This window comes from Lycium barbarum, chromosome 6 (genome assembly GCF_019175385.1).
Source record: "Lycium barbarum isolate Lr01 chromosome 6, ASM1917538v2, whole genome shotgun sequence".
NCBI classification, from domain to species: domain Eukaryota; kingdom Viridiplantae; phylum Streptophyta; class Magnoliopsida; order Solanales; family Solanaceae; genus Lycium; species Lycium barbarum.
The window spans coordinates 170,718-195,674 of record NC_083342.1 but is presented as its reverse complement, the minus strand read 5'-3'; the positions used below and the strand labels follow the sequence as shown (position 1 = coordinate 195,674).

Here is a 24,957-nt window from a genome sequence, read left to right as displayed (position 1 = left end):
AAAGCATTGAAATAATAATTAAAAACTTGGATTAATACGAAGATATCACGGTAAATAATTTTGAAATATTGAATTTTGACTAGGATGAAATTTTTGAATCATATATCTTGTCTTGTTTACCTTCCTTATTTATTTATTTATTTTTTTGTTGGGTTGGGGGCTGGTGGAGTTCCATTTTCGTTTCTCAAATTATTTCAGTTTTTTTTTTGGGGGGGGGGGAGGGGGGGGGGGGGCGCGGGGGGCAGCGGCATTTGAGGTAATTGTTGTGATTGGTAGCATTAGCGGGTTCAATGTTTTAGTTTATTTTAGTAAAGTATATAATGCTTGCATAGGTTGATTAATAGTAATATTATGGTTCACAATATCAAGCGATTTCTTTGGATTTTGGGCTAAAAGTGATGAATATAATTATTGGATATTATATTTGTCTATAGCACTATATTTATCAAAGCTTGTGCATGATTGTCAATTGTTTTGTTTATTTTTAGTAAATCTAATTTTAGAATTATTAGATATGGTAAAGCATGTGGGATTCATTGGCTATGTTGTTGTTGTAGATATGGTAAAGCATTTTCATGTCATAATAATGAGGTGCATGCATGGATAATAGAAATTAGCAAAGATATGAATCTATTATTAATAAATTAAATTATATCTTTATAAAGGGCAGTCCGGTGCACTAAGTCCGAATCTGGGAAAAGGCCGAACTACAAGGGTTTATTGTACGCAGCCTTATCCTGCATTTCTGCAAGAAATTGTTTCCACGGCTTGAAATCGTGACCTCCTGATCACTTGACATCAACTTTACCAATTACTCCAACTCTCCTTCAATGAGATGGAAAACTCATAGTTAGAGGTTAGATCAAGACATATTTGGATTATGATTAAGACGATTGATCAGACAATTAAAATAGACCCACTGTCATTTTCACTCTCTCACCAAAATTGATCCATGAGTATTTTAATGTAAAGTAGTACACACAATCAACTTAAATATCACCCAAAAGATACTTACATACATCTAAAAAAAGTCTAATTACTATTAAAAGTTTAATTTACATATATCCGCAGATCAAAAAGATATTTACAAAAAAATATATGTTTATACTATAAGGTCACGCAAAAATATTTACATGCAGCGCACTTCATGAAAAGTAAAGATTCATAATCTTGAAATAAGATAAGATACATGTTATAACAAGTAAATGTGATATATGATGATATAAAAAATTCTTCACGAGATTCTTGCTTGGTACGTAAGAGGATTTAACTATAGACTATAGTAGATAATTGTTAGGGGTAAAACGTTCCCTAATAAAAATAACTCTATACAGAACTCGAACTCGAGATATTTAATTTGATTAAATTTGAAGGAATACTTATTACCTGCCACAACCAGTGGCGGAGTCAGGATTTTTCCTAAAGAGTTCAAAATTTTAAAAAGTAAACATACAAAGAAGTCAAAGGGCCGGGTTCAACATCTAATATATGTAGATAAAAAAAATTATTTTAACAATGTATAAAGAGTGTCATCAATATATATAGCTTAAAGTCAAAGAAAAATAGCCTTTCCACTAGAAATTCATAATTCCTATAAAAGAAATTACCCAAAAAGTTGAAACCTAGTACAAATATCAAATTCATTGAGTGACCTAATGACTCAGATCCCTCTTCAATATAATGCGATCACGTTCTAAAATCTGAAATCTGTGTAGTCCCCGTTTTTGCAGGCTAAAAACACTGCTACTTCTGAATTTTACAACTCATGCATGTAAAAGCAAGATGCATTAATTAATATTTTCAAAATGAGGCTTGAGCCAGTCTTTTCAAAACAAAGAAAAAAAAGGTTCAAAATTTCTAATTAATACTATGAACTCATATATAAGGGAAAATATGTAAAATTCGATCAAATTAGTACGGTTGGGAGAAAATGATCTCTTATGGCTACGTACAAATTGAACGGAAAAAATGAACTTTTTAGATCTCTTATTTGACTTCACCTCGATCTATAACTTTTAACTTTGCAGGGCCTTATTAACCCCTATTCTTGGATGAACATTTTAACCTTTTTATTCTAAGTATATTAATTATTTGTACGTACTAAATAAATTTTTAGACTAAAGTTATTAAATGCCAAATTCGTACTTCAATCTCTAGCTTCGTTAAACTCAAGATTTTAAGGCCACATGTGCACTTCCTTCATCTCTCAGTTTCACACCAAATAACCTTTATATTAAATGAACTACGCCATTCACACATGCAGTACACAATTATTGGACCACCCATTTTATTTCACTTTCTCTTTGTTTTTCATCTCTCATTATCACCATGAAAACTCATCACCACCCTAAACTCAAAACCTCATTTTCTTGTGGTTTCTTTCGCCGTTGTACTCAGTCAGTTCTCAGCCCTACTACCACCACCTCACCCACCCTGCCCAACCCACTTTCCGACCCACCTAACCCAACTCCGTCACCATTACCGCCACCACCTCAGGCGAGTTCATCTGAATCTTCTTCGTCATCTAACACTAATTCACAGAGTTTTACTCAATGGAGATTTCCATTACCAAGTTCACCACCTATTTCACAGTACACTAGTATTAATCACACACCAAGAGAAGCCATGCAAATTACTAAAATTGCTCCTCCGGTTTTGTACACTAACTTGGAGGAACTTTTCCACGTGGCGGAGTTACAGCTCACTACATGTTCGGATTTGGACAAGGTTTGTCCAGCATTAAATACTACTTCAAACTTTTGACCTAACACTTTTGTTTGTTCGGTGACGAATTTAAGATTTAAATTTGATAGATTTATAGCTCGTTAACTGGTCAAGTTTTTGAGCAGCTCAAAATAATTATTTCAAGAAATTAAGGTATTTGATCAAACTTTTTTTTAAAAAAAAATAAGTAGCAGCAAAAGTTGTTCTTTAAAAGCTGAACAAATTAGTTTTTCAAACACTTCTGAAACTTCATCTAGGCATAAATTGATGTCTTAATATTATACAAATATTTGACTATTGATTATTCAAACCCAAACAGCTCCAATAGAATACTTTTGACAAAGTAATAATACATTTTTTTTTTCTTGACAAAATAAGCAGATTTTGGAAATTGAACCAACCAAGTTGTCAACTTTTAGGTTCTTATTATTGAACTCATTATATCATTTAAATTATAAATTCACAATTTAATAAATTTTGAATTTTTTTAGTGATTTTTATATAAATATCTATGCTCGTGTCGAAAATGTCATGTTCAATCCGTTAATTGTAATATACTACAGCTACTATGAGTCAGAGTAGTTCTAATTTTTTCACAATTTGTTAGTCAAAATAAGCACACAATATTAATGTAGTGCTAAAATTGTGCTATAGTAGTTCAACATTTAAGTTTATTCTTTCGCTCCTTTATTCCAATTGTTCAATTTTCTAACTTTTCAACAAGGTTAAGGCAATGTACATGCTGGAGCATTCACTTGTTCCAAATCCAGTGGCGGCGGTTGACGGTGGCACAAATTCAGTAACCTGCCCGGAGACAGTGATGAGAGGTGTAGTGAGTTGTCTAAAGGACAGACACGTGGCGGTAGCAAAATCAGCTAGCAAAGTATTATTAGCACTTTGTTTGTCTGAGAATAACCGACACGTGGCAGTCGAGGTAGGAGCTGTCGGTGTAGTTGTCGACATCTTGTCGGATTTAGATGTGGCGGCGGCGGAGAGGTCTTTAGCGGCGTTGGAATTGCTTTGCACGGTGGCGGAAGGGGCGGAGGAGGTGAGGTCCCACGCGCTAGCGGTGCCGATGATGGTTGAAGTTATGGGGAGAATGGACGGGACTCGAGGGAAGGAATACGCGATTAGCGTGTTGGCGGTGATATACGGCGGCGCCTTTGACGGCCCGTTGGTGCCAGCGCCGCCGGAGGAGGTGGCGCGTGCGGTGATGTTGGCTTTGCAAGGTGATTGTAGTGCTAGAGGGAGGAGGAAAGGGGCACAGCTTCTTAAGATACTGCAAAATTACGGGCGGGTCGACCCGACCCAGGATGAGGAGGAAGTGGAGCCCAGAGTCGTTTGATAAACATTTTTTTCCCCCAATAATTAATGTTTTATTTTAGTTCCTTATTTGTTGTAATTATGTTTAGAGTTTATGTAAATACCGCAAGAATTGAGTCTTTACTTCCTTTTTTGCATACTCGCTCTTCTGTGCTCGCTTGGCGCCGCTTAGGGCTCATTTTTTGGGGATGCGCTTCCTACTAAATTTTCCGTATTCAGGTTTTGAATCCGAGACCTCTGATCAAGTGAGTCTTTTACTTCTCGGAAATGTACTTTCTCGAATAATGTGTTTTGACCTCTCAAAATATATTTAATGAAAATCTTGACTTATATATATATAATAAAAATTGGTTTAAATGGACAATTTTGCTCTCACTGTTTGTTTGAGTCAAAATTCATACTTTGCCCAATTAATTAAATTTATGTAAAGAAAGTAAAGGGTTAACCACAGTAGGTATGTGAGCCCGTTTGGATTGGCTTATAAGTTGCTTATAAGCTATTTTCAATTTTTTTGAGTGTTTGGCTGACCAGCTTAAAGTCATTTTGTGCTTAAAATAAGCTCAAAAAAATAATTGGGCCCATTTGACTTAGCTTATCTAAAGCAGCTTATAAGCTGAAAACAGCTTATAAGCCAAAAAGAATAAGCTAGACTACCCCAACTTATTTTTTTTTAACTTATAAGTTGTTTGCAGCTTATAGGCATAAGCCCATCCAAACAGGCTCATATATATATTTTAACTAAGTACTTTGATCAAACTAATAAGATGAACAGTTAAAGAATTAAACGACAATGAGAAGAGAAAGAAAACTTATTCTTCTCGTTATCAATGCTTGCAATTCTTGTTCAACTCGTAAAGTATAAGAACTTGACATAAATATCAATATGAACTAGAAGATTGAACAAAAAAGTAAAGGATTTTGGTATAATTCTCTTGTAAGTATTCGATGCCCCTAAAATGTACAAATGGTAAGTTATTTATAGATCTTAGGTCGATCTACCCGTTGTGATGTAACGTATGTCATTAATTCCTGAGTTAATGATTGATAATAAATGTTGTGATTCTCGCCATGCGTTATTGTTTCCGTTATGATCATAATACACAATTACTTCGTTATCGCGTCTGGCATCTTCGAGATTCTCTTGGTATGTTGCCGTAAATATTCACGGCGTTACATTGATTCCATTCCTTTGGCGTTGCCTTCTGATTCATTTCATCTTCTTTTGCGAGTACACATGATATTTATGTAACTCAAATTTCGACCCATACACTGTTGTGTTTATTTTCTTTTTGTTTCTCGTTTCCTTTTACTTTAGTCTATTTCAATAGGAGATCAGTTTCATTCGTCAACTTTTTTTAAATTATATGATATTTTGGCAGAATATAAGCAAAACATAATAGTAGTACACATGAGATCGCTAGTAAGATACACTGTAAGAAATTCTTGTATGATACTCTAATTATTCATTATTTAAATTGGAACTGATATTAATAAAATTATTTTCTTGTATACTTTAACTTTCTTTAAGAATATTATATTAATAAAGGAATATGATGTATTAAATCACCTGAAACTTACAATAGATTTTGCTGAGTAAAGTGTTGGATTTTTGTGACAGTTTCACGTGGTGGTGGGGTTGATATGAACTGCAGACGCTGTGTATAGTCAGTGAATTTCATCAGTACTGAAGAAGTGGGACAATATTGCAGAAAGAGCTAGAAAAAAATTAGAGTATCAGACCCGTTTTATAATTCAAAAAAGTATATTGAACTCGGTATTGTTTTGTGTGTTGTGATCTTTTATTTTCTCAAAAAATGGTTACAATAGGTGTCAAATTCAAGATTTTAACATGGTAGATTCATAACAAGTAGTACTATCTTATTACTTTTGTGTTTTGTAGTTATCGATCACGAGTTATTCTTTCGTCTTTTTCCAAAAAACATCGATCCAAATTCACAATGAGTGTGATCTTATTATTTTATGTGTTGTAGTTATTAATCAAGTTTATTTTTTCATTTTTCCAAAAGTTGCTATAAGAAGAGTCAATTCAAAATTTAAACTTAATTAGCAGATTCAAAATGAGTGTGATCTTATTAAATTTTAAAAATTATTTGAGTCGGAAGTAATGAACTAGTTCAATTAAATCCCAAGATCTCTCTAAACCCGCCTATGGTTATAATAATATGTAGGTCATATGTTAATTTTAATTTAAGGAATACATACTAGTAGGAGTAGCACTTTCTGATAGCTTATTGCCTTTCAATTTGTGTCATTATTCGTTGCATTTTGTATTTCGATTATCGTTTTAGTTTGTTGTCAAAACTGTTTCTGTTTGACATTATGCTATGTTATGCTTCTTATTGTATTTTGCAATGATTTCTTTACTTCTGTTAATTCTTATCTAACCTTTTTTGAAATGCCTTTTTCTTGAGCCGAGGGTCTATTGAAAACAGTCTCCTTACCTTGCAAGATAGGGGTAAGCTCTGCGCTCCCAAGATCCCACTTTCTGAACCGGGTATGTTGTTCTTGTTGTTGTATGTTAATTTTAAGGAATATTCATATAGTTTTTGTCTTTTTGTTTTTGTGCACTTCAATATCTTCATAGGCAGCAATTTTATCTTAATTGTTCATGCCAAGGGCGGAGCTAGTAAGGGCCAAGGGGGTTCGGACGAATCTCATTCAGCTAAAAATTACATTGTATATACAAGATGAAAAATATTTTATATATATATATATATAGTAGACGTTGAACCCCTTGACTTCTTTATTTATCTTCTTCTTTATATTTTTAAACTCCCTCTATTAAAATCCTGATTCCCCACTGATTCATACATGTTGCGAAAATTCCGTGCATGGTGCTGACGTGCTTTTTGGTCCCATTTCGTTCTCAACTCAATACTTTTATATTGTATTTAAAATTCACTAATTAAGCATGATAAATCGGACCTAATAGATTTTATAAATTATAAGATATAAAATCTCGAACTCAATCTGCAAATAATCTTTAGTCAGTCTCTGCCTGTGATCAGAGTAAAAATCATGCACGGAATATAATTAACGTTTCCTTTTATCTTTTAAAAAGGATCCTATCATTTATTCAACACAAATATAAACCAACACAAAAAGAATGCATAATTAACAAAGTACTTAACAAACTAAATTGTGCTTAGAACAGTGCATCGATCTTTTAGAATAATGCATACATAACTACATAAATCTCTTGATTAAATAAATCATGAGTACGTACGAATGGTGAGAGTTGGTGGGAGAGGCCGGCCATAACGGTGTAAATATTGATTTTGTAAAGTATATCTTAGTTTGTTGCATCATCTGCATAAATTGGATTCTTTTTTCATATTACCAATATCATAAATTATGAAGGGCTGTCCATAATTATCTTTTATATGGCAATTTTGATGTATTATAATAGTCGTAGTGTATACATTTTAAACTCTGGTTACAAACCTCAAGATTCAATAATAAAACCATGACGAACACTTAGCTCTGGACTATATTTAGTTCTTCCAAAGTCTATAATCTCTCTTCATTTCGATATTTCATTTTCCTAAATGCTAGATAGTTTGCCAATAATAAACTACTCCTCATTCCTCTTTAAGTTAAAAATAATGGCCCGTCGATAAATATTGCCGATCGAATTAGGTTTGAGATGTGATATTATAACACTTTGATTATTGTCATGGAACAAACATTATCGTCATTTTCGCCAAATATTCATATTAAAACCTACTTATATATAGTAAGCGTGGATTATATATGTCACTTACGTAGCTCTATATACATCATGCATGGGATCAAGGACACGTAATTACTGGGAGGGAGTCTGAATCATATGTTTCTCTTTACAGTACTATAGTAAGTTTATTTCCTACTCAGAGGAACAACATTTTTATTTATATTCTACATACACCAATCCAAATATCACCTCATACGTGGAGTAAGCGAAAAAGGTTAGTTAACTTGCTACATCTCTAACCAGTGGTCTTGAATCCATCTCGGACCTATATGACATAACCGATCAATATGATTCATTGGAGGCGGATCCAAAATCTAAATTCTATGAGTTCAATATTTGAGTTTATTTCTTAGATTGAGCCCATAATATATTAAATTAGTTTTATGCATATCTACTATTTGTTGAGATCCATATGGGTTCATATATACTATTTGTTGAAATCTTAATATATATATATATATATTATGTTTTGCGTCAAAAGTACTTGGTTCAGATGAACCCGGTACCGTAAAGTTGGATCTGTCCATGAGATCCATCTTTGTCATATGTTGCAAACATTACACTAGATGGATATCATATACATGAAATATGATTCACTTTTAAGATGCTTTGTTTGTGAAATAATAAACATGCAAGACTAAAAATCTCGTGTTAAAGAGCGTGGAGTTTCGAGTCCTTTTCAAGGCATAATATTTGAAAATGCTGATCTTTAATCATAAATTTCTTTTTTTGATAGGAAGAGTTTTCCTTCTTTTGTGAACCTTACACAATAGAATCTGAATTCGCTACATCGGTAAATTCCGCATACTGAATGATTAAACAAAAGAAGGTACTCCCTTCAACCCATTTTATATGAGGGTGTTTTGACTGGGCACGAAGTTCAGAGATAAAGAAAGACTTTTAAAACTTGTGATATAAAACAAACCATATACAAAAATTTGTATGGGTAGAAATCATTTCATTAACGGTAAAAATGTAAATTTAAAAATTAAATTGTTTCTAAATATACAAATGTGTCATTCGTCTTCCTAAGTATAGAAATGCGTCATTCTTTTTTAGAGTAACTAAAAAGAAAAGTGTCATATAAATTGAAACGGGGAGAATAATTACAAACTCGTTAAATTAGATTACCTAAATTCGAATTATATTAGTTAAAGGGAAGGGTATAATTAGGCAACTACATTATATTGAGTTGCTTTATTCGTGACTCACAAAGAGAGCCTCGTACGTACGTTTGCCCTAACCTGAGGTTGTCTTTTAACCAACAAAAAGAAGAAAAAATTTAAACTTATTAGCCGACTCGCACATGAGCGCGCGTAGGAGTACGCACTTTCAAGCTGCACGCGCGCAGAATGAACATCGTGAATGTCCACCCATACGTTGAGTTGTCCGACACTAAACTCTGAGATTTCGCTCATTCTAAATTGACCCTTCGAGAAATAGTTTACCCTTTTCTTTTACTCCATTCATTCTATATTAGTTGTCAAAATTATTAAAAATACTTTTACTTAATCAAGAACAAATTAATAATTTAAGTAGCAGTTTACTCTTAATATTAAGTATTCTTGAATATAATCAATATTAATTAGAGTACAATGTATTGGAAAGAGATAAAGATAAGATAGTAAAATATACGTTTTATTTATGATTTGTTAAAGGGCTTGCAAAAGAGAAATTTGACAACTAATATGGGATTGAGGGGGTATATATATATATATTTGATATATAGTCATCGGAAGTTCGAAATCCACTGATTCTGCTAATTTAGATTCGCGCCACATAGAATCTATTAATGAGAAGCATACGTTCCCTATTAGGATATAATTTCTCTCCAATCTAGAGCTCAAACTCAAAACCTCTAATTAAGGGTGAAGAGATCTCATCCATCTCAATCACCACACTACTTGATGGTTATTTCAATTTTGTACTACAGTATATAATGAGATATTAAGATACTCCCTTCAGTTAAAAAAGAATGTTCACTTAGCCATTTGTACACCTCTTAAAAAAATACTAACTTCTATGCAAAAATAGATAATTTGATTAAACTATCCTTAAATAAATAGGTATTGAGATTTGATCACTTAACACTTAATAAGAGCAAATTTGAAAAAATAAGGTTAATTCTTTCTTGATTTCGTAATTAATGGACGCTCTTTTTGAACCAAAAAATAAAGGTCAAGTGAATACTCTTTTTAAACCGGAGGAAATATTAGTTTCGTTTTCATATTAGTTATTCTGATTGAGAAGTCCAGATTTTGGTTCTCATTGACCTCATCTTAGACCATAGACGTTCTCTTTTACAGGTGGTTGCCCCAGCCAAATTAACTCCCTGCCTGATAGCGTCTTACGGTCAAGTCGACCTTGGGTTCAAAAAAGGAGAAAAAATATCGTATAAAAATTCATATTAATCAAATAGTTTAATGTATTTGAATTCGTTAAAGTTATATAAAAATGAAATGATGAAAAGCATTATTCTGTAATATATATAAGGTCAAGCTTAAGTTTTGCTAATATTTATCAGTGTTTTAAAAGGTGTGGGCATAAGGTGAGGTGTTTTTAGATATGCCTCGCTCAGGCGTAAGCAGCGAGGCATGGGGCACCCCATGGGTATTCAATGTTCAGTACTCCTTCCGTTTCAATTTATGTGAACTCATTTGACTGAGCACGACATTTAAGAAAAAGTGAAGACTTTTGAAACTTGTGGTTCAAAATAAGTCTTGAATATTTGTGTGGTTATAAATCATTTCATAAAGTGAATTTGTTTTCTAACTAGGAAAGAGGTTATTCATTTTGGCACAGACTAAAAAGGAAATAGGTTCACATAAATTGAAATAGAGGGAGTATTTTATAAATTAATAAAATAAACATATAAGAAAAAAATACATTAAAATGATTTTCTTAAAAAATTTAGTAGAAAAATGTATATATCTAACATTAACATGCTAACATGTGCACGAACCATTGAAAAAAAATCTCTAAAAAGTGAATGATATAAAGATGCATTACACCGATAACATGACTATGATTAAATATAATCAGAGTTGTAAAAATGAAATTCTATCCTAATAATTCAAAGATAAAAATAAAAATAATATAAAGTGTTTGTTTTAAAAGCTAAACTAGATAATAAATTAATATGCATTATAATACAAATAGCTAGAATAGAGTCTTCAAAACATTATCTAAACTAGAGCGATACAAAAATAAATCTAAAACTAAAAACTCTTTTGAAAAAGAAAAACTGAAAAATGCTAAAAAGATCTTGAAGAAAATAAAGCATACAAAGGAATATGCAAGAATGGAAGCATAGTAAGAATTGGAGGACAAAGCTCTTTGCTTAGTTTGCACTTTGCATAAAAAGGTCTAAAGTGTAGCTTTTATTCCGTAAACAATAAAGATAATAGATTATGAAATTAGGATAAACAATTGGAAAAACTTCTGACATTTTGAGATTTTTAGTTTGAGAATATACTATGAGTTAACTTTTGGATATTTAACTTTAAAGAAAAAATTTATTAAGCAAATTTGGCTCAAATTTGAAAAAGTTCTCGGGGCTTACGCCCCAAATAAACACCCAGAATGTTGAGGCTTATGCCTAGGCTAACGCCTCGCTTGTACGCCTCGGTACGTTTTTGGTACGCTTCGCCCCGGGGCTCGCCCCGAAACGCCTCTTAAAACACTGATATTTGTAAGCAAAACTTTAGTACAATTAATTAAATATTATATTAAACAAGAAAAAGAAAGCTCTTTGGAAATTACAAATCTCAATACATCTCTTTAATCTTACGCTAGATTCGTGCTTCCCTAAATCTGGATTTTATATGTTTCCAAGAATTAAGCGCATAACTAACTTCTGATCACCATTCTATTATAGTAATTAAATATCCAGGGAAGTTTTTCTTTCGAAAAAATAAGAAGAAAAGGCTATCTTAAAGAGACTTATGAATTTTCTGATACATCTAATATGTAATTATTTACCCGTTGAATATAAAGACTGCCATTTTTTCGTCCGCCTTAAACATGCCATGAGATTTATATGACTGTAGAAACATGTCAACAAAACTTGTAAAAAAAGAACTTCAAAGTTAAAATGTTGCCAAATGTAAAATGTGTATTTCTTTTTTAAAGAGACTAACAAGGAAATAGTATAACATAAATGAAATAGAGGGCATACAAGCTTAGATTAGACCTGAAGTCTTAATTCCAAGTTGAAGATGTGGCGCTGGCAAACAAACTATCAATTAATCAACCATACCTCAATTTCAAACTAGTGAAATCGACTATATCGATGTATGCATACCAAAAAAATAGAAGGTGACGTTTTAAAATAGAGAAGCAAAGCTGATTTTATCTCATATTGTCTCTGTTCAACATGCTTGAAACATACAAAAGACACACATTTTAAGCTTTTCTTTTTCACAACAGAAGCACAACAACTAGACACACAAGTTATCCAGAACTCACCACCATGCCTGCAAGCTGGATCAAGATCCGGAATCAAGCGCTCCGGTTTCTCGAATCAGTTTCAAAAGTTTGTGTACAGAGTATAACTCTATTCAAATTTTCTGAACATTTTGATACATATCTTATTATCATAGAGTAATTCACCCTAAAAACTCTTAACTTGTATAGTAAATGAAATTATGATGCTGAGAAGCCAACCAGCATTAACCAATAGTATATGCTGGTGGCCTCCCGACTCTTTCCTTTGTAATTCTCCGCTGCTTTCGCTTATTCAAATCAACAGTTTGAGATCTCTCTCTTGATGAGCTCTTCTTCCCGATTCTTGGATCCTTTATGGTCCTAGTGAAGGGGTTCCGTTCATCTGGTACGCTAAATTCAGCAGGGTTTTGATTGAGGCTGCAAATATAACTTTCACAATTGCTTTTGATGGGTACAGCTCTGTAGCCCTCCAAGTCAAAGAATTTTGAAGTATTCCGATCCTGCTGTGGAAGCACCCGAGAACTTGATGTGCCTAGGGTTCCGTTTTGCTCGTTCTTCTCAGGACAAGAATCTCGAGCCATGCTTAGCAGGCCACTTGAAGACGCAAATCTCTCCAATTTGCTTCCGCCACATCGCGAAGGTGCATAAGATTTTCTTGATTTCTCTTGTCCTCGAGACTTGAAAGATATTTGATCTGTAAACTCAGCTCTATTAGAGTTTGTTTTGTTTACACATGAACAACAGATGGGCCAATTTAAGTAAACGAAGTGAAAATGACAAAAATGGTCCGTATTTTTGGTAGTAGGTTCAAAATGGTCTCTTGAGTATCAACTGAGCAGTTGTTTTGGTCCTTTAAGTCTGACAAAAGTGAGCACTTTTGGTCTCTGTTAAATATTTACCAAAATAGGATTGTTAAATTGAACCAAAAATAACATAAACTACAGAATATGTACTTCCAAATGTGAGTTCCCGTTAAATATTTTTCATTTTCACAGTTCCGATTAAATTTAACAATGAGTTTGGTAAATATCTGATGGAGACCAAAAATGTTCACGTTTGGCAAAGTTAAATGACCAAAAGTGCTCCCTTTTGACAAACTTAAAGGACCAAAATTGCTCAACTGATACTTAAGGATTATTTTGAACCTGCTACCAAAGATAAGACACCATTTTTGTCATTTTTCTCTGAAAAATATTCTAGAAAGTTGAAGCTTACTGGAAAAGGGGGAAAAAAAATTATCTTGAGCTCAAACCTGCATAATAACCACCAGGGTGTACCCCGGGGGACTCCTTCAAGTGCTGATGTGATAAATATGACCCATTGAGAATACTCTGCTTTCCATCCATATGAAACCTCGGGTGATAGCTGCATGGCGAAAAGGGTTTCTCAAGGAGCTTGTTTGCATCAAGATTGAAAGGAGGATTTGATGGCATCCTTCGGTCCATAAGGCTGAGTAACTGCATAGCTGGGATTGTCTCATTACAATAAGGATCTAAAGACCCCGTGCCTTTCACGTTCAAATCGGCATTGCCTGATTTTTGGAAAAAAAGATGAGGTTCATTCTGCATTCTCACGTCGCCACACTTTATGTCACTTATTGTCCTCCCTTTCTGAATCATTTTATCATTTGGCTGACGGATGGATTTCTGCGGAATTCCAAGTCCCAATGGCATGTTCTGCCCAGGTGGAAACCAAACAGGTTTTGCTTCTTCACCACGCTGCAAACCGGGTCTGATGTGCACGGAAGGAGAACCTTGCCCTCCACTGGAAAATTTCTGCTGAGTTTGTGGAAAAGTACCAAAGATTTTGGTCGGCGGTCTTTCCATCCCCAGGTAGTTCCTCTTAACATGAGAGTTTTGGAGAGAACTTCCTCTGCTTGTTCCAATGTCAGTCTTCAAATTCGCATTACCTGGACGGAAACTAGTTACCCCAGGACGTGACCACGTCACTGCTTCACTCTCATGTATTTCAGTATATGGCCTTGCAAAGCTATCAGTCCTTTCGATCATGGATTTGGTTCGGGTATCAGTAAGACCTCTCTCGTACTGGTTCTTAGCCATTAGCTCCACAATTTCCATTGGTATATCATCTGACAACCCTCGTTCTAAAGTTTTCTCGGAGTGTTGATATTTATGATGCTTAATTACATCTGAATGCTCTAGAAAATCATTAAGATTTTCTTTGTTATGCCGGTGAGGCATTTCCTGCAAAGGAAGATCTACATGACTTCATTGGAATGCAAGCAGTTACCTTAAATCTTGTGCTAATAAGTTGCATTGATTAACTCCACAACATTCATGCAACATCACAAAACTAGAACAAGTCACACAACCACTGATTGAAATTCATTTCACCCAAAATATAGAGAGGTATTAAGCATATAGAACAATAACCAAGTAAACTCAGAGTCTCAGACTCGAAATAATAAGCATAACCACACCAGTAAATATAATGATGTTGTCTCTTAACATCCAGACTGGATATTCAGCTAGTCGCTTCAGTAGCATCTTTTGTTTTAAGAACATAAAAGAAATGAAAGGAAAAATGGGACGTGACTGTTTAAAGTGAATATCATTTCTTCCTCTCTTTTTTGCATTGTAGGGATCCATGAAATTTACCCTCTCACATGAAGATGTTCTATCATTGAATATGTTCTATCATCGAATTGGCAGTGCTCTAAGATATATCAGGTAAGGTTAAACAGAAAACAGATCTCAGTTATCTGACTGTTTTTTTCCAATCTGTCAACCTCCCTCAATCCCATTCGTCAGATCAACATAATCAATCTGAACTGTATGGTATAGCTCTTCCTGAAATTTAGAGACAAAGGACAGGCTTGTTTTACTTTTTTGCTAGTAAAGGACATTGTCTTTCTACAATATGGATTTCAAGTCTCCAATATATCAGCGGTAATTTATTAAAGTTAGTTTGGCTTTTCCATCATATAAATCTGAACAAAAGTAGTACTCCAATTAGGTACACAAACAATTTCTACAATGTGATTCCGAAGGCAATTTCAAATTTCTCTGCAGGTCCTCACATGTAAAGAAAAACTACAATAGCGAATTACAAAAAGTTTCAGCTTTACTTTATAGCCTGAGCAACCAAAGAAAAACAATGTTTCTAAATCAATTCCACTTAATATGCATTTTTAGCCATTTTACATAGATCCTTCGACCCGGCAGGAAATAATGGCGGGGAGGAGGTGGAAACTAAATCATCGCAAACAAAAGGGAGGCTCAAAGTAAAATGCAGAAATACCCAGGGTGTGTCAATGAAGTGGGAGGAGAACCATGAGGTCACAGGTCCATATCTCAGCAGAGACAAAAACACTAGGTGATTTTTTCCCCATGTGTCTACAACCTTGGTGGATAGAGTTACCTGGTACATGTTGCTAGTGGCAAGTAACAGGTATCCCATGGAATTAGTCAAGGTGCGCACAAACTGGCCTGGACACCACGGTTATAAAAAATAAAAAAAAAGAGACTAAAATGCAGAAATAAACCAATACCATTGTCTCAGGAATGTGAAGGTTCCCCTTCTGGAGCAGAATTGGAGAGTTTTGGATATCTTGCCACATTGATGATGTCTGCGGAACTCCCTGGTTGAGGTCATAAATCACTCCTTTCCTTGAAGAATGACTTGATTCAGGCACATTTGACTGTCTGACAAGAGTATTATCTTTCCTTTGAGGATCGCTACTCGTATTGCCCTTCCGCAGAATGAATGGCCAGTTTGTCATATCATTCTCAGCATGTTTGTCAGAATCTCTGAAGCTGTTCAAAGACAGGTCCAGTCTTACTTTAGCAGATAATTCATGTGCTGGCTGAAAAGTCACCATTTCTATATCAGTGGTCACTGGTAGGAGATTCTTCCTCCTGGTCGAACATTCTCCCGGGAAATTATTGTCTGGATGCATAAGAGTTGAGGGAACACGTCCAACTTCAGGAAACTTACTACTCTTCCAACACAAATCAGAATCTCTATCTTTTCCTACCAATGACTGATAACTACTTAAATGAGGTTCAAATTTTTCACTCATGGAAGAATATTGCATATTAACAGCACCATATCCCTTTGAACCACTATTTTCCATGGTTGTATCCTGCCAGGGCATTTCAGGTCGAAGCTGCTTATTTCTCTTCTTATTTACTCCATTTCTATGCTTAATCCGCAGACCTTTGGTACCATTCGGTATACCTTCTTCTTCAGATTCCTTCTCATCTGAACGTGAATCAGCAATTTCAATTACCATGGAACTCCTCTCAGCTCCTCCATTAAATGACCTGACCCTTTTAGCAACATTACATTGTATGCCCATCTCCGACAGATTGCTGTCAACTTCTTGAGACATCTTCCTCTTCTTCTGACAGTATCTCTTATCCTTAGGAGTACCAACTGGTTCTGGCTCAGAAGGCACCACGGTCGTGGTACTCGATGAATTACGATCTGCTTTGGCATGACTCAATGAATTACGATCTGCTTTGGCATGACTAGTCTCCAAATTGACTTGTCCACCCAATATATCAGTCAACAGACGCACCTTTCGAGTTTTCCGACGTGGTACATCATTTGGAATATCATTGTGCAAACCAGATTGTCTATTTTTAGACAAAATTGTGTCACTTCCTGAAGATGTTTCATTGTGGTCTGTCAATTCAATGGAAGGTAACCTACTCAGTTTCGTTTTACTGGTTTCAAGAGACTTATCATTTGGAGAACCCCTTGCTGTCGTCTCTGCACCAATATCAGCACTTACATCATCAGCACTTGTGTAGAGATTTCCATGAGGAACAATTTTACCTCCTGACAGAGTTGAGTCAGAGTTTGACAGATTAGCAGCTGTTTTGGAAACCAAAAGATTTCTGGTTAATTTAAAAAAAGGCACAGCATGTAAATTGCAGATTATAGGATACTGACACATCCAAAAAAAAAAAAAAATTGCAATTGAATTACCAGGGCTCTTTCTATCTATTTCTTGGCTCGAGCAGTGTTTAGATTTTGCTACCTCAATAGTTGGATATCTGATCTCCTCATTTCTAACACTTCCTGAACCAGTTCTGTTGCCTGAAAAGTCACGTGGACTATAAACACGTAAGCAGAAATTATTACTCCCACTGTCCCAATTTATGTAAAGGTGTTTTGCTAGGCACGGAGTTAATGAAAAAAAGGAAGACTTTCGAAATTTGTGGCAAAAAATGAGCCATAGAAATTTCTGTCACTATAAATCATTTCATTAGAGTAAAATGGGAAGTTCAAAGTAAAATTGTTACTAAATATGGAAAGATGTCATACTTTTTTGGAGTGACTAAAGAGGAAAGAGCGTCACATAAATTGGGACGGATGGAGTATCATTCTGAATTAATAGAATACTCAAAATATGTGCCATAGTACGTGAACTATAAAAGAATATACCAGCTGTGACAGTTTTTTCTTCAACTAAAGTGCACCTTCCTTTGTAAAGATTACATAAGAAGTCATCATAGCCACTGGTATTGGGAGAATCATCGATAACAGCTTTGTTTCTGTCACCTTTTCGTGAAGTTGACTCATGCTTCATCTCTAACAATGCATTTGTCGTAGCACTAGTAGAAGCCATGTTTGTAGAGGTCAATCTACTTCTGCAGCTTGGAGAAAGGATCTCAATCTCTTCTCCTGCACATTCTGTGCCAATCTCGTGAATGCAATTTTTGCATCGCCACCACCTAGATTTCGGAACAGAAAGAGGAGGAAGTTGCTCCTCAGAAATACTGCGGTCGTCACTGATTGATGTAAAAGGTGAACAAATTTTCCGGTCCTTTTTTCTCATCTCAGCAACATATCCACTGTGTCCAGCATAAGAAATGTAGTCAAGAAGATATCAAACCGAAAGAGATCAGAAAAGTCTTATTATAAGCCATGGAAAACATAGGATTTGGTTATAAAGACTTGGCAGCATATATTCATCGAAAAAACATCCCAATTGATTGCTTGGTTTTACTCGATCCTCACAAGGCTTAGACTGTAACTAATGGTAAAATTTTTGATGGAAACAGAAATTTCTCTGGCCAAAAACTTCTGAAGGAGATAACCACAAAGCAAAACATCAGTGACAATTAAAGTGATGTGCCACGATTCATCCAACTAAAAGTCCGAACATATATATTAAAGCCAGCTATACATCATAACTAAACTTTCCACTCTCTTATGATACGACATATGAGTATGCAACTATCAACCATGGATTGTTATTGGTTTTGGCAATTTGTGAGCTTTTATTCACTTTTTCTATGCAAAAGAAAAAAAGGAGATCACTCGCATGAATCCTGACTATAGCATTCATGTTCTCGTTTGTTGAACCAATATCTGCAATTAGATACATAATCTATTTGTCCATCCAATATAATACTGTAAGTGAGTATCCATAAGGTGACCATCAATAACGTAACCAACAATCAAGTGTCAAGACAAAAGACTCAGCTTCTCAACCACGTGAACCGCGAAGATGGAATTAAGGAAAGGTATATATAACAGAAACAGAAAGCAACATCAGAAGACAAACTATAGTGATTGGAGACTCACCGTATTGAAAAATGTTGACAGTTTCCTTCCTCTTTCTTCGGCATAGGAATATCAAGGTCTATAGATATTGAATCAATTTGTATGAGCGATCCCAAGGATTTAGACACAGGAGTACCGATATCACTTGTGTGAGAATTTTCTTCCACTGCTATGTTACTTTTCTCCATGAAGGAGAATAACTAAAAGTCTACATAAGCAAAATTCAGTTCAGAAACTCAAAGAAATAGAAGCATTGCAAACAGCTACATTACTTAGAAGAAAATACTTATCAGGTAGACAAAATATGTTTCTCATTTGCACCTGTATGATTACTGAAATATATATATATGTGTCCTTATGTGTTACTGTACACTGAAAAAAATGGAACTTTATCATCAAACCATGCTTAAGGTACTTGAGGGGCATGATTACCAAATGAATTTAGTGTATATATATATATACACTGGCCGACAATGTTATACTACCAGGTCATCTTAAAGATATATAGCTACAGGTGGTTCACAGAAAGTGGGACATATTAGTAACCTGAAAAGATAAGGAAAGTTACCTACTGCGGAAGGTTGAAATTCAGCATAAAAATCCTTTACATTATCAGTGTGTATAGGTAAACCTCACCATTACGAAATAACAGTACAACACTCATGTAATTCTAACGGAACAAATGCTAGCTAGAAACCCTAGTCTCAATGACAGCAAAAATTTAATCGTTTCCCATCAATTATTTCATAATCAACATGCATTACAATAACAGACATATAACTAAGCTAAAATAATACAACAACATTATCCATATAACAAAGAAATCATTTATAGCCACTATGGTTTGTGAAAATGCTCAACTCACTCCCAATATATAGACTTAATCCGAAAGCTATAAAGACCAAATCTTTATCAACAGTTCCACAATTCACATAAAATCATACACAAATCTAGCAAATTAATCATGCATATGCTAAATTAGGGTTTGTGAAAATGCTCAGCTCACTCCCAATATATAGACTTAATCCAAAAGCCATAAAGACAAAATATTTATCAATAAATCCACAAATCACATAAAATCTAACAGATTAATCCTGCGTATGCAAAATTAGGGTTTCACCGATACCTAAGTAGCATAAACCTCAAACCAATCGAACCCCACAACCTTAATCACAGTAAAATCGATAATAAGGAAATAAAACCCAACAAATAAACAAAAGCAAAATAAACAAAAAGGAAAGAAGAACCAAATACTTAAAACGTACGGGTAAAATTATACATCTGAACAGTAAGTCATGACCAAATAATCAGCTAAAAAATCTCTTAAAATTCAAAACCCAGATAGCAAATCACCTTAAATAAAAACCCCAACAATTAAAATCGAAAGATTTGAAGAAAAAAACTTACCTTTTCCCCAAATTCGAAAAGCTCAGATGAGGAAAACCCAGAATTTTAATTACCACGGATGATGAAAAAAAGACTATATTTGTAAAGAAGAAACAGAAATGAGGCCAGATTTGCAAAAATCTTGAAGTGATTTAAAGTATAAAGAGATGAATTTGGAGTGCGAAATGAAAGCGAAACCCTTAGGTTTGAGGTTTGGTTTGGTTTGCTTTGAGATGAATAAATTGTAGAGAGAGAGGAGTGAGAGTGAGGTTTTATGTTTTATGTTTTATATTTTATATTTTTTATTTTTATCTATGTTCTTGAAACCAGTTATTTGTTGTTGGTGCTGTTATCTATACATACACATTGCGTGTATCTAACTTTCTTGTGAATTTGCATGTGTACAGAGAGAGAAAAAAGTGATAAACCCTAGTCAAAGATGGGGTCCGACGCGTGTTGTACACGCGCTATAGTGAGGGTGGGGATCTGAGTTTGTGTCCTTGTTGGAATACAGATGGCACGCACTTCGGAGTGATTTGAGTGGTGCGTGTTGACGCGACTATGTTGGGCGCGTGTGAAGGAGATAACGAGGAAGAAACCCTAATATTTTTGTGCGGATAACCCTAAAATTTTGAAGATAATAGATAAATTAATTGAATATAAAGGGAACAACTTGTTGAAAACGTAAGGCACAAAATAGAACTTGCAATATGTGGGACCAATATTAAAAAATAAAAAAGTGATTTTAAGGTTTTCTGGCAATATTTTTTTTTTCATTTTGTAATTTTGTTATCACGTAGTCTTAGTGATTCTTCTATTTTTTTAGCATTTTTTTTTTTGGGTGAATGTTTACTTTCATGCAAGCAAGAGCTTTGAGCCTTTGCCTGATCTGGATATATGTCAATAGATACATGTACCATAAGCGATCGAGGGAGCAGGGACGGATTCAATATTTGACTTTGGTAGTTCAATTTTTAAAGTTTTTAGCCTAGTATTATTAAGATTGTTAATATTGTATCGATCGAGGAGTACGTTAAATTTATATCGAAACTGTATAGCTATTCTTCTTCTAACAAAATATCGCAATTCACACGTTAAGATTATAATGGGTTTGGGTGAACGCATTGCTCGAGTGCATGTTGCATAATCCGCCCATGCGAGGAAGCATAAGACTTTTTGTTAACAACTATACGACTTGATCGATACACTCGTATACGGTAGAATTTCCCTTAAAGTATAAAAATTCTTTACCGTATTAGTGTCAGTATATCTTTTTATATATTAACGTGAAAACTAAACCAGTAAATAGATTATTGAACGATATCAACAATATGGGCTCTAACCAATAGGTAGATTACAACAAAATTATTTACGTAATACGTTGTTCTTGACGTCTTGTTATTTACAAAAGATTTTCGAATATATATTTTAGGTTTATCGATATTAATAATTGTCACTACCAGAGGCAGTAGGAGGAAACTATTTTGTGTGTGTTCGTTAGGTTAAATTTCGAGCATATTTCAATTTTCACAAACGAGCTTTTTCGTAGAAATTTCGTTATTTCTTATGGTGAATTGTCTCTTTACATTCGCTAAGTTTCTAAAATAGATAAAGTGATGCCATTTCTTTTCCCAAAAAAGAATCAGATTCTAAAGTATTATATTCATGAGTTCATTAATTATAACTACGATTTTAAAGCCTTATCTACATATGCTCTTATAGTCTTTGACCTAATTTTTTATGAGGTGACATTTTGTCTGGCAATGGTTGAAACATAAAATTTTGAAAGTTTGCGTTGTTTTTTACACAAAATCGACCAACCATTGTTGTCATCTGACCATCATTTATAATTACCAATATTAACCATCAAATTAAAAATTAATTATTGTAAAACCAGATATGTACCTAAAAGGGTGCCAATCACTAATTATGATTCTTATAGTCTTTGACCTAATTTTTTTATGAGGTGACATTTTGTGTCACAATGGTTGAAACATAAAATTTTGAAAATTTGCGTTGTTTTTAAGGCAAAGTCGACCAACCATTGTTATCATCTCACTATGACCATTCATTTATAATTACCAATATTAACCATCAAATTACAAATTAATTATTGTAAAACCAGATATGTACCTAAAAGGGTGCCAATCACTAATAATGATTCTTATAGTCTTTGATTTTACTCTGGACGAAAAAAATACTCTGTCCTACGTACGCACGACCACGAAAAACCAATGATGTGATGGGAAACTAATGAGTTTATCCTTGTAAGGATGTTGAAACTTGAAAACATATTAGTGTCAATTAAGTTCAATACTAAAAATTTTAAGGTCGAGGCCCTCAATTTTAAAATATGAATGCGAGCAACGGGCTGTAAACTACTCTGATTCAATTGTTATTTCATGAAACCATAAATGATCAATAACAAAAGAAAAAATTAGTAGAAGGTTCCTCACAGAACAATTACTAACATATGGATAAACAGTTAGATAAATATAGTGAGGTGAGAACCACTATGGAATCTTTGTCCAAAAAGTTAGCCTTAAATAAAGATCTTAAACTAAACCCCACCTCACCCCCTCCTTTTTTTTAAAATCATTACCATTTCGTTTACACCTCTTAGATATATAAGATAAATAAAATTTAAAAAAAGACCATGAAGATCAAATATGAACAATGGGTGACTTGAAAATGTAATTTGAAAAAAGAAGAGGCTATATTTAAATGTAATTTGAAAAAAAAAATATTGCAGATATAATTATTCCGCTTTCTCTCTCTACCGTGCACGAAAGAAATAGCTGGATCATCAAGGGAACATGCAAAATTAACTTGCACATGATTATAAACTAAATTTGGAAAAAAATAAAATAATAGGTAACTAAAAGATATCCATTTGTGGATCTTTATCCAATTTTTAGCAAATAGCAATATAAGATTGTATCATCTTATTTATGCCTTACATTTTCATCTTTCCACAATACACAGCCATCAAAGTCATTTGAGTACCCAAAAAACTATTAACAAACGTGTACCACTTTCGTCTTAGAGGTTCAAAATGCAATGGATGTTTCTCTTGAAAAATAAATTAATTTTCTCTTTGATGTCAACAATGCGTAGGGGTAATGTCAATATCAAGACTTTAATTGTAAAAGGCATGAAAGAATAGCATAAAAAAGTAGAACATACCAACAAATAAAAAAGAGAAGAGGAGAGACATCAATAAATATTGGAGCACTAACTAACTAATTAGTGTGAAATAGAAATCAAGTATCTGTAATCAAAGCACGTAGTTCATCAATGTGAGAGATATTTGAAGCCCCAGCAGCCTTCTTGAGACAAATTTATAATTCAAAAAGAACTTTTTTGTTGTCCTCTTTTTAGGTAGTGGAAATATAACTTGTGATTGAAACAGCAATAACTATATTTTTCCTGACAAAAAGGTAGGCTCGAGAATGACATATGAATATTTTTCTTAATTGCATATACTACTGTATATGATACTATAAGTCGCTTGTTTAGCAGTGTCCAAGTAAAAGTTATGAATGTGTTTTAACCATTCGTGTCGACTTTCTTCTGTCGCCAGGATAACCTTTACACTTACCTAAATGAATACGTGGTCGCCACAAAATTTCCTTTGGCGACTAGAGCCGTCAATATGGGCTAAGACCCGTGGGCCAACCCAACTTAGCCCTTGATTTGATAGGATTGGGCTTGAATTTTTGGAGCCCAATTAAAAACGAGGCTTTTTAGTCCGGCCCAATTAAGCCCGTGGGCTTGAGCGCACATGGGTTGGGGCAATTTGCAGGATTGCCCTTCGCTGCGGGCGGTCTTTAATTTTTGCCCTTCGCTAAAAGTCCCTTAATTTCGGGTTCGAACCCCCTCTCAGTCAAAAATTTTTAAAAAAAAATTGCAAGGCATAAAGTGGGATTCGCAGGGCATAAGTTGAGTTTCAAACTCTGCCTTAAGTTAAAAAAAAAATATATATTTTACTAGAATTTTGCAAACCTCTACCTTAAGGCCTAATTTTGTGTAAAAGTTTGCCTTAAGGCATAAGTTGGGGTCCAACTTGTTAATCCCAACTTATGGCTTGCGATATTTTTTTTTTTTTACTGAGCCTGGGTTCGAACCTAGGATCTCTGGGTGTTGAGCGAACGACAAATATTAAAGACTACCAATTTGAGAGGCAAAAATTAAAGACCGCCCCAAAAGAAGGGCAATCTGCGCAAAAAAATACATGGATAGAGCCAGTCCGTGGGCCTAATAATTAAAAATTAAAAAAAATAGAAACAAAGTGAAGGAAGTTTCTTTGAGAAGTAAAAGAGAAGTTTATTTTTACTTTAAATGGATGGAATATTGTCATTTTCTTTTGCGTTTTATTGAGATCTATTGGAACAAAGTTGGGTTAATATTCCTGTTTAGCTAGTTGTATTGCTACTCATTGACTGTTCAGTTTGCTATTAACATCTCTATTTGATTTGGGTTATATTATTTATTATTCATATGTTAAGTGTTAACAATGTCAAAAATTATTCAATTTCGCAGAAGGTTTTGTCCTACAAGATCTTTTTTTTTGTTCAGTTGTACCCAAATCATTTGCATAAAATGGTAGAGATTTCATACCGAAGCCATACAGTCAAATATTTACTTGAAGCCAAACTTAATAAGCACTATTAGAATCATTTTATTTGTGGATTTGAGATTTGGTTAGAAGTAGCATGTCATATTCTCTTGTAAATATTTAACATTTTTAAATTGGAATTTAAATTAAAGAATTATGAAAGTTA

The 24,957-nt window shown here is 34.1% G+C and overlaps 2 protein-coding genes across 4 annotated transcripts; one reads left to right on the top strand and one right to left on the bottom strand.

Moving 5' to 3' along the window:
• The first annotated feature begins 2,195 nt into the window (after nucleotides 1–2,195).
• LOC132600339 (U-box domain-containing protein 26) lies at nucleotides 2,196–4,170 on the top strand. 2 transcript variants are annotated; one of them, XM_060313414.1, is made up of 2 exons: nucleotides 2,196–2,727; nucleotides 3,455–4,170. In XM_060313414.1, exons 1-2 carry the CDS (start codon nucleotides 2,329–2,331, stop codon nucleotides 4,067–4,069), a joined length of 1,014 nt encoding a protein of 337 aa, XP_060169397.1. In that variant the 5' UTR covers nucleotides 2,196–2,328; the 3' UTR covers nucleotides 4,070–4,170. The 2 variants fall into 2 exon arrangements, with proteins under 2 accessions (XP_060169397.1, XP_060169395.1); XM_060313412.1 differs by having other exon boundaries at nucleotides 2,198–2,727; nucleotides 3,449–4,170.
• Nucleotides 4,171–12,124: 7,954 nt separating this feature from the next.
• LOC132600338 (protein EMBRYONIC FLOWER 1-like) lies at nucleotides 12,125–20,479 on the bottom strand. Of its 2 annotated transcripts, none has more exons than XM_060313410.1 (7): nucleotides 20,195–20,479; nucleotides 18,809–18,995; nucleotides 17,663–18,072; nucleotides 17,204–17,314; nucleotides 15,759–17,089; nucleotides 13,500–14,451; nucleotides 12,125–12,941 (listed from the first exon to the last, which is right to left on the bottom strand). In XM_060313410.1, the coding sequence occupies exons 2-7, from the start codon at nucleotides 18,973–18,975 to the stop codon at nucleotides 12,472–12,474; spliced, it is 3,441 nt and encodes a 1,146-aa protein (XP_060169393.1). In that variant the 5' UTR covers nucleotides 18,976–18,995; nucleotides 20,195–20,479; the 3' UTR covers nucleotides 12,125–12,471. The 2 variants fall into 2 exon arrangements, with proteins under 2 accessions (XP_060169393.1, XP_060169394.1); XM_060313411.1 differs by having other exon boundaries at nucleotides 15,759–17,053.
• Between the last annotated feature and the right edge of the window lie 4,478 nt (nucleotides 20,480–24,957).